The 17,226-nt window shown below is 43.4% G+C and overlaps 1 protein-coding gene across 1 annotated transcript in view; it reads left to right on the top strand.

The window, feature by feature from the left end:
* Positions 1-17,226, top strand: part of LOC121579232 (follistatin-related protein 4-like) — a 262,850-nt gene that overhangs the window by 207,255 nt on the left and 38,369 nt on the right. Inside the window, exon 7 of the mRNA XM_041893638.2 lies at positions 11,002-11,168. Coding sequence (XP_041749572.2) covers positions 11,002-11,168 — 167 coding nt within the window. The remainder of the gene's footprint in view (positions 1-11,001; positions 11,169-17,226) is intronic.

Here is a 17,226-nt window from a genome sequence, read left to right as displayed (position 1 = left end):
AAAAAAAGCCTAGGAGTCATTAAGGAGATAATGTCATGTCAACCTTATCCAGCAGGGAGAACCATGCAGGCATGGCCAGTGGATATGCAATTTGTCTGCCTTTGTCACACAAGCCTGCTCCTCTTGAGCAGAGGAGGCTGTTGCCTGTGTAGTCGTCTGGTAAACAATGGGACGGAGAGAGGCCTCTCTTCAGGGAACCGCAATCTCCAAAGCTGGAGTCAAAATCGCCACGTGGCGTAAGGATATATTTCACATCGAATTGCTCAGAGCCAACAAAAGATTAAACTACGCAATTCCAACATAGAGGAAATTGTTGGGTGGGTGTTTTTTTGTATGTGCTTTTGTGCCCGACAAAACAGTATACCACAAAACAGTTGGAAGGAAATGTATAGTATAGGCTGACCTTATCTGACATTTTCTAGATGGAGTGGGTTTGAAAAGTTGGCAGGTTGACTATGCCATATCAATACAATAACGTCCATCTTAGTGCAGTCTTCATTTTACGTTTGATTCAGCATATAGGTGTCAAAGTGTATATACCCTGTATATAGCCGAAATGCCTTGGTTTTAACAATAAAGAAGCAGTTTTATCAACTTTCTCTCCAAGAGTTTATGATTTCCTCTTAATTTTAGTTTTGCTTTGGTTTGGCAACATCTCTCAAGACCCTGTAAACCAGGGGTAGGCAACTAGATTCAGCCGCAGGCCGATTTAGGTCGGAGCGAATGGTCGGAGGTAGGGTTGCAAAGCAAGGGTATATAAACTACCAGAATTTTTGTATCTGTAATTATCTCTGGCCCTCTGTGTGGCCTTATTACATGTAAAATATATGAAATAATTAAATAAGATGATTTTAAAATGACAAAGCTGTAAAACATCCTAAATATAAACCATCAACTTAGTGAATACCACTGGTGTTTATTTGAGGGTTTCAGCATGAAATAAAACATGTTTTACACACTTTTATTTATTTGACTATGTCAGTATGTATTTGTTGTCAATGTTTTGGCGTCAAACTGGTGGCAGTTGTGAAAAAAGTCAGTAGTTGGAAGAGTTGCAGAGTTATTTGAAAATAATTCCATTGTTGATTAGATGCTTTTATCATTAATTAGGCAATGTTTTCTTGAACCATATGGTCTATGTACTATTAACTCATGGACAATATGGATACAGACATTTTTTTAAACGAGTACTATATACAGGGTTGAAAGTAGATGTAATTTCTTACCGGTACCGGACACCCAAGTGCGCGCACGCATTTTTTTTATACTACAAAAATTACAGGGTAGTCTACTCTGCTGACACTGACAAACATATTTTTAAAAAACGATGTTGTCTGATCCATATAATCGGCCTACGAAAAGGGGAGACACAAATACAATATGACGTCCATCTAACCTGGAGGAGGAAATTAGTGTCCAAAAACCAACGAAGGTGGCACTGACCCAATGATCAAGACGGTGAATATGCACACTCACTGGGTATATGGCCGATGTTCTCCGCTGGTGCCAATAAGATAGGCTACTGTTTGCTCAATTAAGTTAAGAATTTTGATGACTAAAAGACAGATTGGAGTCTTTTCATTGTAATCCCTTTACAGCAATAGCCATTTGCTTTCCAAATTTTGAAATATTGCGATATGCCTGGCTGGGTCTCTCTGCTTTTCACTGACAGTCGCAACTCAACAATCATCTATTTGGTCTTTGCAGAACGCTCTGCGCAAATTGCGGGCCCTTCCGACAGTAAGCTATGCGATTTAAAACAATCCACAGCTTCTTATTTTTTAAGAAACTAATGATCCTCTGTGGCCAAGTAATGATTTCTAGTGTAGTAGCCTATTTTTTATGATTTTAGTTATTTCTGTATATACAGGAGTAAGCTAATTAGGCTATATAATTTTGGCCATTCAATTTATTTTAGGGAAAGCTTCCCTTAGCCTTATGGACACGCCTTCTATGCTTCTAATGTGGCACAAACACAACCGAGTCATGATGTTTTCATCTGATTGTCAAACAATCACTTAACAAAGGTGCTCCTGTAGGCTACCCGCACACATTCGTCCACTCACAAAATAATTTCAGCATCTAACAGCGCACTGTGCACCCGCAATTTGATGATTGGGAAGAGACATCTGTTACATGTATTGTAATGACATTCTGAGATTGTCATTAGGCCTACACTTGTAGCCTGAATTGATGCATCAACTGTTGTCCACGCACGCCTCAGTCTCGGCCACGAGCATCTCGACCACTCATCTCTGCCTTGTCTGCGAGCGTCTCGGCCACTCATCTCCACCTTGACAAAATGTTAGTGTTTGTATTTGTAGCATATACCACCTGGTATCCTATCAATTCGCACATTTTTAATGTGGCTGACATGCAGTAATGCTAAATAATGGTGTAATAGACTATCATTTTTTGGGCATGTTGTAATATTTGTGATAGACTGATGTTTTTCCGGTACCGTACACCCACTATTTATTTTGCCGGGACCCAGTACCGGACCACACCGCCTTACTTTCACCCCTGACTATATATGACTACATTTAAAAAAGCTATTCAAGTATAAACGACCAAACTTATGATTGATTGCCATAGAAGTTATGAAAGTATAAATGACCAAATGTACGATAGATTGCCATAGAGTTTCTGTTAATTACCAAAATTACTGAAGATTCCGGTAACCTTAGTAAACTACTGGTAGCTTTGCAACCCTAGTTGGGGGCCGGAATATAGTAATAATAATTTGTCCACTGCAAATTCACCACAACTAAGCCCAAAAAGAGATTGTATTTGAAAATAACAATAATTATACCTTGATTACATAGAAACACAATCACATTTGTTATTTATTTTGTTTGTGAGAATACTTGGGAACAAATTTCCTAAATTAAACTCATTTTAGCTGAATTCCTGGTGATTTTACAGTATTTTGTGACCCCTGCTGTAAACCAACATGCCCTTTTCTATTACTTTACTCTAAACTCATATACTGTACATGTAACATGTGAGGGAAAAGGGAAACTGAGTACTGAGTCATCTGCACAATCTTTCTGTATATCATTGAGATATCAGTAACATAATAGTGTGCAGTGTGCATGCCAGACCAGGTGTAGTGAGCAATAGGCTCCCCAGCCAGCCATGATGTCATATCAATGTACTCTGCCCTTGTGATGAGTGTGATGAAAGGAGTCAGGCGCAGGAGGGTAATCACCGAATACAGAGTTTATTCCTTCGTTGACACACAAATGCGCTCAAATAGCAATCAACGAAACAGGCACAGGGGAAACTCTCATCCCTGGCAAATACACTGTAACGGTAGAATCCAATAATACATAGGCACAGGGGAAAATCTACCCTGGCAACAAAATGTAGTAGCTCCACCGAGCTATACTACTCTCACAACTAACAATCACCCACAAGGACAAGGGGGCGGAGGGAACACTTATACACGGACTAATGAGGGGATTAAAACCAGGTGTGTGTGATTAACAAGACAAGACCAATGTGATGATGATTGTGGCGGCAGTGGTTAGTAAGCCGGTGACGGCGAACGCCAAAGCCTGCCCGAACAAGGAGGGGAGGCAGCCTCGGGCCGAAGTCGTGACAGTACTCCCCCCCTTGACGCGCAGCTCCAGCAGCGCACCGACCCCGGACTCGGGGACGGCCAGGAGGACGAGGAGCAGGGCGAGCCGAATGGCGACGATGGAAATCCCGCAACAGCGAGGGATCGAGGATATCCCTCACCGGGAACCAGCACTGTTCCTCTGGACCGTACCCCTCCCACTCCACGAGGTACTGAAGGCCCCCCACCCGACGCCTCGAATCCAGGATGGAGCGGACAGAGTACGCCGGGGCCCCCTCGATGTCCAGAGGAGGTGGAGGAACCTCCCGCACCTTAGACTCCTGGAGCGGACCAACCACCACCGGCCTGAGGAGAGACACATGAAACGAGGGGTTAATACGGTAATCAGGGGGAAGTAATAACCTATACGTGACCTCGTTGATTCTCCTCAGGACTTTGAACGGCCCCACAAACCGCGGGTCAGCTTCCGGCAGGGCAGGCAGAGGGACAGATTCCGGGTCGAGAGCCAGACCCGATCAAAGTACCAGTCAAAAGTTTGGACACACCTACTCATTCCAGGGTTTTTCTTTATTTTTACTATTTTCTACATTGTAGAATAATAGTGAAGACATCAACACTATAAAATAATATGGAATCATGTAGTAACCAAAAAAGTGTTAAACAAATCAAAATATATTTTATATTTCAGATTCTTCAAATAGCCACCCTTTGCCTTGATGACAGCTTTGCACACTCTTGGCATTCTCTCAAGCAGCTTCACCTGGAATGCTTTTCCAACAGTCTTGAAGGAGTTCCCACATATGCTGAGCACTTGTTGGCTGCTTTTCCTTAACTCTGCAGTCCAACTCATCCCAAATCATCTCAATTGGGTTGAGGTTGAGGGATTGTAGAGGCCAGGTCATCTGATGCAGCACTCCATCACTCTCCTTCTTGGTAAAATAGCCCTTACACAGCCTGGAAGTGTGTTGGGTCATTGTCCTGTTGAAAAACAAATGATAGTCCCACTGAGCCCAAACCAGATGGGATGGCGTATTGCTGCAGAATGCTGTGGTAGCCATGCTGGTTAAGTGTGCCTTGAATTCTAAATAAATCACAGACAGTGTCACCAGCAAAGTACCCCCACACCACAACGCCTCCTCCTCCATGTTTTACGGTGGGAAATACACATGCGGAGACAATCTGTTCACCCACACCGCGTCTCACAAAGCCACGGCGGTTGGAACCAAAAATCTCCAATTTGGCTCCAGACCAAAGGACAAATTTCCACCAGTCTAATGTCCATTGCTCTTGTTTCTTGACCCAAGCAAGTCTCTTCTTCCTATTGGTGTCCTTTAGTAGTGGTTTCTTTGCAGCAATTCAACCATGAAGGCCTGATTCACACAGTCTCCTCTGAGATGTGTCTGTTACTTGAACTCTGTGAAGCATTTATTTGGGCTGCAATTTCTGAGGCAGGTAACTCTAATGAACTTATCCTCTGCAGCAGAGGTAACTGGGTCTTCCATTCCTGTGGTGGTCCTCATGAGAGCTAGTTTCATCATAGCGCTTGATGGTTTTTGCGACTGCACTTCAAGAAACGTATTGACTGACCTTCATGTCTTAAAGTAATGATGGACTGTTGTTTCTCTTTGCTTATTTGAGCTGTTCTTGCCATAATATGGACTTGGTCTTTAACCAAATAGGGCTATCTTCTGTATACCCCTACAATGTATAATAAATAGTAATAATAGTAAAAATAAAGAAAAACCCTGGAATGAGTAGGTGTGTCCAAACTTTTGACTGGTAATGTATGTCTGCTCAATCGGAAATTACCTTTACATTTCTATCGCGCAATCTGTAACGCTTCAGCGATACGGATCGAATAGAGCACTAAGTTCTTCTCTCTCCTTGTTTCAAGAACTTTGGGTTTGGACTTAATGTGCTCTCTGTATTCAGAACCTGTTGAATTCTGTTTGCGTAAGGCTTCATAAGAGGTGCATCAGAACATATTGAATTTATTCTGTGAGAAAAGCATTCTGGGAGATTTGTCACAAGTAGGCACTAGTCTAGCAGAGCAGTTGTTTTTGCCAAGCTAAAAAAAATGCAAACTATTATATTCTGAAAATGAACTAGGGTGATTGTGAGTCAACTAGTGGAAGCAACATTGTGTGTTTACAACCTATTGAAATATGTCAGACATATTCATTGTTATCACGTAAAAATCACCATTGGATTCACCAAAATATTACCATTGGATTCACCAAAATATTACCATTTGATTCACCAACATATTACCATTGGATTCACCAAAACATTACCAATTTGATTCACCAAAATATTACCATTGGATTCACCAAAATATTCAGTAGCTTTTGCTCTTCCGTAGCCATGTACTGTTGCAATACCTACTGTAGGGTTTGTATAAACCAGACCTGCAAGAGAGGAAGGCCCATTGTAATTCATATACACAGGGGAAGAGAGCTAACTGTTTCCATCCAATCCAATTCAGAGTGGGAAGGGAACATGGATTTGCTCAGGAGTTGATGCATGGTTGGCTCCATTTATATTTCTGCCAGATGCCTGGGAATCTTTATTTATTGAACCAGTTATTTGTATTATTATGGATCCCATTAGCTGCTGCCAAGGCAGTTATATACAATTTTAAAAACATGACAATACCCTTCCTGGGGTCCTGCAAAATTAAGGCAGTTATATAATTTTTTTAAACATTACAATACATTACACAACAAATTTCACAACACATTAAGTGTGTGCCCTCCGGCCACTACTTTACTACCACATATCTACAACACAAAATCCATGTGTACGTGTGTAGCACAGCCGCGAGCTGCCCAGTAACACAAGTTTACCAGACGAGCTAAATTACTTCTATGCTCGCTTCGAGGCAAGTAACACTGAAACATGCATGAGAGCATCAGCTGTTCCGGACGACTGTGTGATCACGCTCTCCGTAGGCGATGTGAGTAAGACCTTTAAACAGGTCAACATTCACAAGGCCGCAGGGCCAGACGGATTACCAGGACGTGTACTCCGAGCATGCGCTGACCAACTGGCAAGTGTCTTCACTGACATTTTCAACCTCTCCCTGTCTGAGTCTTTAATAATAACATGTTTCAAGCAGACCATCATAGTCCCTGTGCCCAAGAACACTAAGGTAACCTGCCTAAATGACTACCGACCCGTAGCACTCACATCTGTAGCCATGAAGTGCTTTGAAAGGCTGGTCATGGCTCACATCAACACCATTATCCCAGAAACCCTAGACCCAATCCAATTTGCATACCGCCCCAACAGATCCACAGATGATGCAATCTCTATTGCGCGCCACACTGCCCTTTCACACCTGGACAAAAGGAACACCTATGTGAGAATGCTATTCGTTGACTACAGCTCAGCGTTCAACACCATAGTGCCCTCAAAGCTCATCACTAAGCTAAGGACCCTGGGACTAAACACCTCCCTCTGCAACTGGATCCTGGACTTCCTGACGGGCCGCCCCCAGGTGGTAAGGGTAGGTAACAACACATCCGCCACGCTGATCCTCAACACGGGGGCCCCTCAGGGGTGCGTGCTCAGTCCCCTCCTGTACTCTCCAACAAACTAACATGTTTCAAGCTAACATGTTTCAAGCACACCAAGCACACCAAGACAGTCGTGAAGAGGGCACGACAAAACCTATTCCCCCTAAGGAGACTGAAAAGATTTGGCATGGGTCCTCAGATCCTCAAATGGTTCTACAGCTGCACCATCGAGAGCATCCTGACTGGTTGCATCACTGCCTGGTATGCCTGGTATGGCAACTGCTCGGCCTCCGACCGCAAGGCACTACAGAGGGTACTGCGTACGGCCCAGTACATCACTGGAGCCAAGCTTCCTGCCATCCAGGACCTCTATACCAGGCGGTGTCAGAGGAAGGCCCTAAAAATTGTCAAAGGCTCCAGCCACCCTAGTCATAGATTGTTCTCTCTGCTACCGCACGGCAAGCGGTACCGGAGTGCCAAGTCTAGGTCCAAGAGGCTTCTAAACAGCTTCTACCCCCAAGCCATAAGACTCCCGAACATCTAATCAAATGGCTTTTTTTTTTGTATTCTTTCTTAAAACTGCATTGTTGGTTAAGGGCTTGTAAGTAAGCATTTCACTGTAAGGTCTACACCTGTTGTATTCGGTGCATGTGACAAATAACATTTTATTTTATTTGTATAGTGCGTATGTTGTCATGTGTGTGTGTATGCGTGTGTCTGTGCCTGTGTGTGTGTCTCATCACAGTCCCCGCTGTTCCACAAGGTGTATTTTTATATGTTTTTTTAATCTGATATTACTGCTTGCATGTGTTACTTGATGTGGAATAGAGTTCTATGTAGCCATGGCTCTATGTAGTCCAGGAGCCAAGATGATTTGGATGGACTCCGTCATTCCTGTAGAGCATCTTCTGTTTCCAAAAGGTGTTAAGGTTATGTGTGCCAACAGACTTACAGTAGTCTTTTAGCAAGGTAATGTAATGCCTGCTGAATCTTTCACAGCCACGGTCCATTGATGGTACCGGGCCTTAAATAATTGGCCGCTTTTTGGAATCTTTCAGAGCTAGAATCAGTTCTTTAAAATCTATTTTCAGCAGTTCCGAGCTACCCCTCCTAATGTTGTTTGACCCCACATGGACTACGACAGCATCAGCCCCCAGTAGCTGTCGTAGAATGGCAGGAAGCAGCCTTGTAATGTCCTGTACTCGTGCTCCAGATTAGCACAGGGTTTATGCCCCGGGAACCGAGATGTTTCTCACGATAGAGCTGCCGATGACAACAGCTGGTGAAATGGCTGAGGAGATTTTGACATTCTTTCACCTCGAGTGGTTTAGAAGACCCCTCGAGGACCGATGGGAGGTGGGGCCAGCCGTAGAATCTACCGTGGCTGATGAAGGGGCCGGAGTCTCAGACACCCTCACGGTCCGATGAGGGGGGGTGCTCTGAAGATCTGAACCCGAGGTAGAAGCCACCGGAGAGGGAGACAGAACAGAGGACAAAGGCGCAGGTACCTCCGGATCCAATTTCAAAGCGGAAGCTTCGGCGAGTGACTTGTACGGCGAGTGACTTGCCTCCATGACTGGTTGGTAGGGTCAAGAATAGGAACATCCACAAAGTCATCCAGAAGCAACCTACTAACTCTATTCTCCAGGTAAAGGGGAGACCCCTTCGGGGAGGGATCCCTGCAGAGCACCGGCCAGTCGGCTGTGGAGAAACGACACGGCAGCGACACTCCCACCAGGCTAGAGCCGCGTCTAGCTACTGGAGTAGAAGAGAAAGACAAAGTAGGCGGGCGTGGATTCCCCAGTAGCTTGTGGAAGTTTTCTACTTGTTTGCTGAGAGTAGCCACTTCGCCCCTGTAGTCCTCTGCAAGCAAACATTTGCAACATTGAAAGTCCGTACAGTCCACATTGTCCTGGTATAGAGCAAAATAAACACATCTCCTGCAGCATTGACCTCCATCTGAAACTACAGGCTAGCTAGGCTAGCTGGGCTTCCGTGTCTCTCTTTACCGGAATTTACTAAAAGTTTGCTCTGAGCTACAGTGTGTTTGCAAATATAGCCTGCACCCTACCTCCCGAAACAAGCACAGCCAGTGAAATGGCAAACACACAAGGACAACACACACCCGAATCACACAACAGTACTGCAAACAGAGAGAAAGCAGGGGACTTGCTCACTGTATGGATCATGGCTGCACATACACTATATGAGTGGGAGATAACCAACACACAAGTTGGTGCTGTAGAAAAAAGCAGGATATTGCAGGGCAGTAAGCCAAAACATCGGTCAACAAGTTAGGTAGAGACAGGTAGCAGGAGCATTCGCTAACCAACAAGCAGCGTAAATGAGCGGCGTGAACGAGCAGTTTTATAGTCTTCCTAAAGAACCCAACCAATATTGGCCCAGGATCGTTCAGTCATATTTATGACATTCGTACCTGCCTCCCCTCATCATCCCTCTCTCCTCCTCCCTGTATAGTTATGAGCCCTGGGGACACTCGAGAACAGTGCTTCTTCATGTGCCTTAAAGGTTAAACAAATTGGACTCGCTAGTCAGCTGAATGTAAATCTTCCTTAATAATCCTAAATGTCCTGCTCTCACACGGTCTCGTCCTCTGATCAGACATCGTTCTCTCTAAACCAGTCTCGTCCTCAGATCAGACATCGTTCTCTCTAAACCAGTCTCGTCCTCAGATCAGACATCGTTCTCTCTAAACCGGTCTCATCCTCAGATCAGACATTGTTCTCTCTAAACCGGTCTCGTCCTCAGATCAGACATTGTTCTCTCTCACACGGTCTTGTTCTCAGATCAGACATCTTTCTCTCTCACACGGTCTCGTCTTCAGATCAGACATTGTTCTCTCTCACACGGCCTCGTCCTCAGATCAGACATTGTTCTCTCTCACACGGTTTCATCCTCAGATCAGACATCGTTCTCTCTAAACCGTTCTCGTCCTCAGATCAGACATCGTTCTCTCTCACACGGTCTCGTCCTCAGATCAGACACCCCCCCTCTCTCACCCCTCTCTCTCTCTCTCTCTCTCTCTCACCCCTCTCTCTCCACCCCCTCTATCGCTTACTTCCCCTCTCTCTCACCCCCTCTCTCTACACTATCTCTCTCTAACCCATCTCTCTCCCCCTCTCTCTCTCTCCCCACCCTCTCTCACCCCCCTCTCTCACCCCCCTCTCTCTCTACCCCCTCTCTCTCACCCCTCTCTCTCTCTCTCTCTCTCACCCCTCTCTCTCTCCACCCCCTCTCTCTCTCTCACCCACTCTCTCTCCACCATCTGTCTCTCACCCCTCTCTCTCTCTCATCCCCACCTTAATTGGGAAGGACGGGCTAGTGGTAATGGCTGGAGTGAAATGAGTGGAATGGTATCAAATACATCAAACACATGATTTCCATCTGTCTGATGCCATTCCATTTGCTCCGTTCCAGCTATTAATATGAGCCGTCCTCCCCTCAGCAGCCTCCACTGCTACCAACTGAACCACAAGGGACTATTTCCATCTCTCTCTCTCTCTCTTTCTCTCTCTCTCTCTAAATAAATAAATAAACATAAATATATGGTTGCCCTTTTCTTGTGGCAACAGGTCACAAATCTTGCTGCTGTGATGGCACACTGTGGTGTTTCACCCAATAGATATGGGAGTTTATCAAAATTGGATTTGTTTCGGAATTCTTTGTGGGTCTGTGTAATCTGAGGGAAATATGTGTCTCTAATATGGTCATACATTTGGCAGGAGGTTAGTCTCTCTCTCTCTCATGCTCTCTCTCTCTCTCTCTCTCTCTCTCTCTCTCTCTCTCTCTCTCTCTCTCTCTCTCTCTATCTCACTCACCTTCTCTCTTACTCTCTCTCTATCTCTCTCTCTCTCTCTCTCTTTCTCTCTCCACCTACAGAGGTTGTACAGTTGAGCCTGGCTGAGGACCAGAGAATGAGCATCTCCACGGTAACGGTAGGCCTCAGCGCCGTGCTGTCCTGTGCCATCGAAGGGACGCTGCGGCCACCAATCATCTGGAAGAGGAATGGGATCATACTCAACTTCCTGGACCTGGAGGATATCAATGTGAGTCCTAGGCAGGAGCTATTGGCTATTTCAGAGGGTGTAAAGGGGAAGTTCAGTATTTTGTAAAATCTTGATGTTAGATGGTTCCTCACCCTGAAAATAGTCCATGGCCCAGGAGAAAATGCTGAACCTACCCTTTAAATTGTAAAGCTACAAATCATGTTTTGACATGAATTAAGTCATGCTACTATGAGCCTGCCTGCCCATGCTAACCCTACAAAATATGGTTGTGATTAACCCAAGCAGAGGCCTCCACCCCAAAACTGCAGATGTGAGGTGGTGTAAGCCTTTTTCCCTTCTTTAAATGTCATGGGGCTTTTCAAGGTGAAACACTGAACCAGTGTCCAACATTGTGAACTTTGATGTGGGGTGTTTTTAGAAACGCTGCTTTTAAGACATTTACAATTGGGCCTTTGATTAATATTTGATAATCCTCAGAACGTGTCTCAGCAGGGGCTCTTCACATTGGTTTTAAAACAATTAATCAATAACAGATAAATGTTCACAGAAAATGAATGAGAAATGCTAATTCCCATTAACACAATTTATGCATCTTATTTTATTTTTTTTAATAGGCCTGTGTTTTTCCTCATGCTTTGAATCATTGGTTGTAATTGGAAATAATGTAATGATTTGAGTCTCAGAAGCTCTGCCAGGTGTCGTGCTGATCTCAAAGAGCACAAACCATGTTAAAATATTATTTTTTCGCAAATCCCAACATGGCATAGCATGGGAATTGGGTTTGGCTGCATGTGGTTAATGAACTATAGAGCGGCGGCGGCGGTGTGTTGTTTAGCACACCTGCACAGCTGACAGCGTGGGACTGTGTTTATCCATCCACCAGCTGATTAGAATTCTCTAATTGCATGTTAATGAATTGGCCAGAGAGCCAATAAATAATGACATGCACGTCAACTGGCATGTGTTTAGACGGGTCGCGCTGAGGACAAGGAAGTGGGAGAAAACAAGGTCCTCTGTGCAACATGAGAGTGCTACTGTTTTCATGGAGTTAGGTTATGCATTGATAAATAGTGTGTGACGACAATTGCAATTGTTGTTACTGATAAATCATTATAAATAATAACTATTACGAGCATGCAGGTGTGCACGATAAGAAATGTGCCATTCAGCATAATGTGTTCCCATGTAATCCTTAGGCAGCTTTATGCTCTTTTAATGCATAGAATCTGCAAGGGAAGTGTTGCCTGATGCTATTGTGTAATACCACTGCATCTCAATGAAGAACAAAGAAAGAATGCATACTGATCTAATGCCTTTGGTCTCTCTGTGCTGTCGTTTCAGGTCAGCACAAATTAGATGTATTTACAGGCCAAATAATTTTTCCTGTCTTATGAAAATGGGCTCACTTTGAAATAAATTAACAACTATTACATTTAGCTGTGATTCAAATTCCGTCAAGAAAGGTCCTGACATATGACACATTTAGCTGACTGTGGCAATTTGCCTTCGCTGGAATCAAACCCATTTGTCTGCACTCTGCTACAGCGTAAAGGTAGAGGAGTATTACTATCTCACTCTCTCTCTCTCTCTCTCATAAAAATGGGGCATTTAACATATTGAATCGGATACTTTTCTTCAAAGTAATTGCGTTGTGTTTTGGAGAGATGACGACGTTACACCAAGAAACACTTACCTTGATGAAAGCCCCCAACCTAAAGAAATTAAAAGTGTCTTTCTTCTGGAACCAAGTTGCACAAACACGCACAAAACAAAAACTAGCCATACCGTGCGGTGCTGGGCCCAGTCAGGTCTTCGACACATTCACCCACCCCCCTGTTGAAAGATACGCTACAAAATGTTGGCACCATTGTAACAGGTTGTAATCAAGCCCTGGTCTCCAGCATGAGAACAGAAGAGGAATACCTGGTGCGGTGGTCTCAGGTTGGACTACTACAAATCATCTTGGTTCTGACACACACACACACACACACAGACACACACACACACAGACACAAAGTAACCTGTAGGTCGTGAGAGAACCTTCATAAATCAGCAGAATGTTTATAACCTATTTATTGACACTTTATATAGTGTCCTGTAATACTTACTTTGAATTGAGACGCCGTCGGTCATTCATAACACATACATAAAGGCTTAATGATGTAAACACAAATGTATTAACACTTAGGGAATTATCACTAACAGCTAAAACAAATAAACATTAAAGACATGTTTAAACCATACATTTCCTTTTATTTGTACATTTAAAAAATATATACAAATACATTAAGTTTCTAAAAGTCCAGCAATGCAATTACATTGAACATTACACAGGGCTGTAAATAGTGTAGCTTGTCCCTGAGCTGGTGGATGAATGATTCTTGCCTCTCTGCCTGCTGGAGGTACTGCATGTTGGTTCCAACCTTAAAAGTAACAACAACAAAAAGTTAGCAGGTCTGTTAGGAAATGCCTTTGTCACACCATCTGGATAAGGGCATTTCTGTTCTGCGCCAGAAACTCTAAATGGGAAGATGGGAAACTCCATTCAATGCGTAATATAATATTCCACTTTCATTTACAAATCTCATGACGTGATTATGAGACGTAGCTGATTCTAGGAGATTTGTATTTAGATGAGCCTGCTAGCTAGCTACATTTTGGCTAGCTAGCAATTGCTGTGAAGTCACAGAAATTATTTGAAATAACGACTGAGGTAGCTACAGTATGTAATCTAACTCAACACTTAACTACTATGAACTAATTTAAATGACAATGAATAAAGATTCACTTACTTGTCTTTCGCTGTCCAGTGGCAGCACAAGTGGGGCATTTGATTTGCGAACTCATCACATGATCAGCGTTTCATGAGCCACACTAAAGAAGTACTTCCGGGTCATGGAATTTCGGGAATTTTCTAAATAAAAGTCCCCCACGTAATAATTCAACATTTCAGTAATTTAGCAGAAGCTCTTATCCAGAGCGACTTACAGCAGTGAGTGGATACATTTTTCGTACTGGACCCCTGTGGGAATCGAACCCACAACTCTGCCATTGCAAGTGCCATGCTCTACCAACTGAGCAACACAGCACACATAGTAGAAAAGTGTCAATAACCATTCATGATACAGTGCATTCGGAAAGTATTTAGACCCCTTCACCTTTTCCCAAATATTACGTTACAGCCTTATTTTAAAATGGATTTTTTTTTATCCCCCTCATCAATCTACACACAATACCCCATAATGACAAAGCAAAAACAGGTTTTTTGAAATGTTCGCAAATTTATAAAAATAATAATAAATGGAAATATTACAATTACATAAGTATTCAGACCCTTTACTCAGTACTTTGTTGAAGCACCTTTGGCAGCGATTACAGCCCCAAGTCTTCATGGGTATGATGCTACAAGCTTTGCACACCTGTATTTGGGGAGTTTCTCCCATTCTTCTCTGCAGAGCCTCTCAAGCTCTGTCAGTTTGGATGGGGAGCGTAGTTGCACAGGTATTTTCAGGTCTTTCCAGAGATGTTCGATTGGGTTCAAGTCCGGGCTCTGGCTGGGCCACTCAAGGACATTCAGAGACTTGTCCCGAAGCCACTCCTGCGTTGTCTTGGCTGTGTGCTTAGGGTCGTTGTCCTGTTGGAAGGTGAACCTTCGCCCCAGTCTGAGGTCCTGAGCACTCTGGAGCAGGTTTTCATCAAGGATCTCTCTGTACTTTGCTCTATTCATCTCTTCCTCGATCCTGACTAGTCTCCTAGTCCAGTGGAGGCTTCTCAGAGGAGGAAGGGGAGGACCATCCTCATCAGTGAATTTCATAAAAATAAAAATGGTAAAACATTGAAAAAGTTATCATTTTTAGATAAAACTATACTAAATATGTTCACGTCACCAAATAATTGATTAAAACACACTGTTTTGCAATGAAGGTCTACAGCAGCCTCAACAGCACTCTGTAGGGTAGCACCATGGTGTAGCCGGAGGACAGCTAGCTTCCGTCCTCCTCTTGTTACATTGACTTCAATACAAAATATAGGAGGCTCTTGGTTCTCACCCCCTTCCATAGACTTACACAGTAATTATGCAAACTTCCGGAGGACGTCCTCCAACCTATCAGAGCTCTTGCAGCATGAACTGACATGTTGTCCATTCAATCAAAGGATCAGAGAATGAATCTAGTACTGAAAGCATAAGCTACAGATAGCTGGCACTGCAGTGCATAACATGTGGTGAGTAGTTGACTGAAAGAGAGAGAAAGACAATAGTTGAACAGTTTTCAACAGAGAGAGATTTTGTCATTTTTTTCACTTTCAGTTTCACTTACTTAGCTAGCAAATGCAGCTGGCTAGTTGAGTTACTATGTTAGTCAGCTGGCTATGACTATCCAATACAACACTGGAACTCTTCCAAATCAAGGTAAGCTTTTGGTTTTATTAATTTCTTGCCACCGGGGCCGCCAGTCTAACTGCTAACTGACTATACACTGTAACATAACTGCATGATTGTAGCGGGTTTACTATGTTGACTAGGACGTTACTTTAGCTAATATGGGGACAACGATGTAGGCTGTGTGTAGTGGTTATTTGGCTTGGAAAAGTTGTTTTGCCTGATCACATACAGCTGATGTGTTGTTCATTGAAGTCCACAAACGAAGGGAAAAGGTGAGAGGAGGAGAGTGCATAGAGGCTAGAATTTTATTTTTATTTTTTATTTCACCTTTATTTAACCAGGTAAGCCAGTTGAGAACAAGTTCTCATTTACAACTGTGACCTGGCCAAGATAAAGCAAAGCAGTGCGATAAAAACAACAACACAGAATGAATACAATGTGGCTGCTATGAAAATGAACTCTGTTTATGCGTGATCAGTGGTGTATTCATTCAGCCGATTCTGTTGAAAAACATTCCTTAAACGGAAGCAGAGGAACTCTTGAGCTGTATCAGAGTGACCATCGGGTTCTTGGTCACCTCCCTGATCAAGGCCCTTCTCCCCCGATTGCTCAATTTAGCCGGGCGGCCAGCTCAAGGAAGAGTCTTGATGGTTCCAAACTCCATTTAAGAATGATGGAGGCCACTATGTTCTTGGGGACCTTCAATGCTGCAGAAATGTTTTGGTACCCTTCCCCCGATCTGTGCCTTGACACAATCCTGTCTCGGAGCCAGGGGCGGTGTGTTCATTAGGGCGATATGGGCGACGCACTGCCAAACGGGAAAAGGAAGGGATTTTTTTTCTAATCAATTATATCACGGCAACAGTAGTTATCAGTGTTCTAATCTAGACGTCTGATCTGCCACTAAATGTCCAATCAGGCTAAAGTCGTGCTTCAAATGGCCTCGCCCTTTTTGGGGCGATTTCAGTCAGGTTGAAAATCGCCCCAGAAGTCTCTCATAGACTCTCATGTAAAATCTTTTTTTTCAAATATCAGAGCTTTCAATACAATCTCTATGGGTTCCGGGAGGGCTTGCACTTACGCGCTTTCGTCATACGTAACATAACCATGAACGTAACTAAGAAAAGAGCGGGTAGCAGCGTCAATCAATTCACGTACTACTGTCAAGATGGCTAGCGTTCAGTGCAACTCGATTGTCTCTTTGAAAGAAGTTCCTTTTTGTCGGCGAACAAATCAAGATAAATTGGCAACGAAACAATTAGGACCTCCCAGACCAAATTTAATAATTCAACTTTTAAAACATGTTTCAAGGTCAAATAAATGCCCCCAATGCGAATCACTGTATATGGAATACATATTTGCTTATAGAGCAAAAACTATTCTGGGTGCTGCGGTAAAAGTATTGTAGGAAATACTCAGTAGGGTCTGTAGAATGTATATATGGTGTCATTTCATTCGGCTCTGAATAATACGGAGTGTTGCTGGCCTTTTGCTCACATGTGGCTTACTGCAATACAGAAAACCCGCTAACCAAACAACAGTGAAAAAACTGGGGTGAACCAGGAAAACATTGGGAAAAACCGAAACCTGTAAAAACAAAAAACAAAACAAAAAAACAGAAGTAGGCAAAAAATATAAACTGATTTTAAAAGGCCATAACAATGTTTTTCGCTGTGCATGACTGCACTTTAGAGTGTGCCTCATCCTGCAGCA

This window comes from Coregonus clupeaformis, chromosome 13 (assembly GCF_020615455.1).
Source record: "Coregonus clupeaformis isolate EN_2021a chromosome 13, ASM2061545v1, whole genome shotgun sequence".
Taxonomy (NCBI): domain Eukaryota; kingdom Metazoa; phylum Chordata; class Actinopteri; order Salmoniformes; family Salmonidae; genus Coregonus; species Coregonus clupeaformis.
This window is presented reverse-complemented; position numbering and strand designations above follow the sequence as displayed.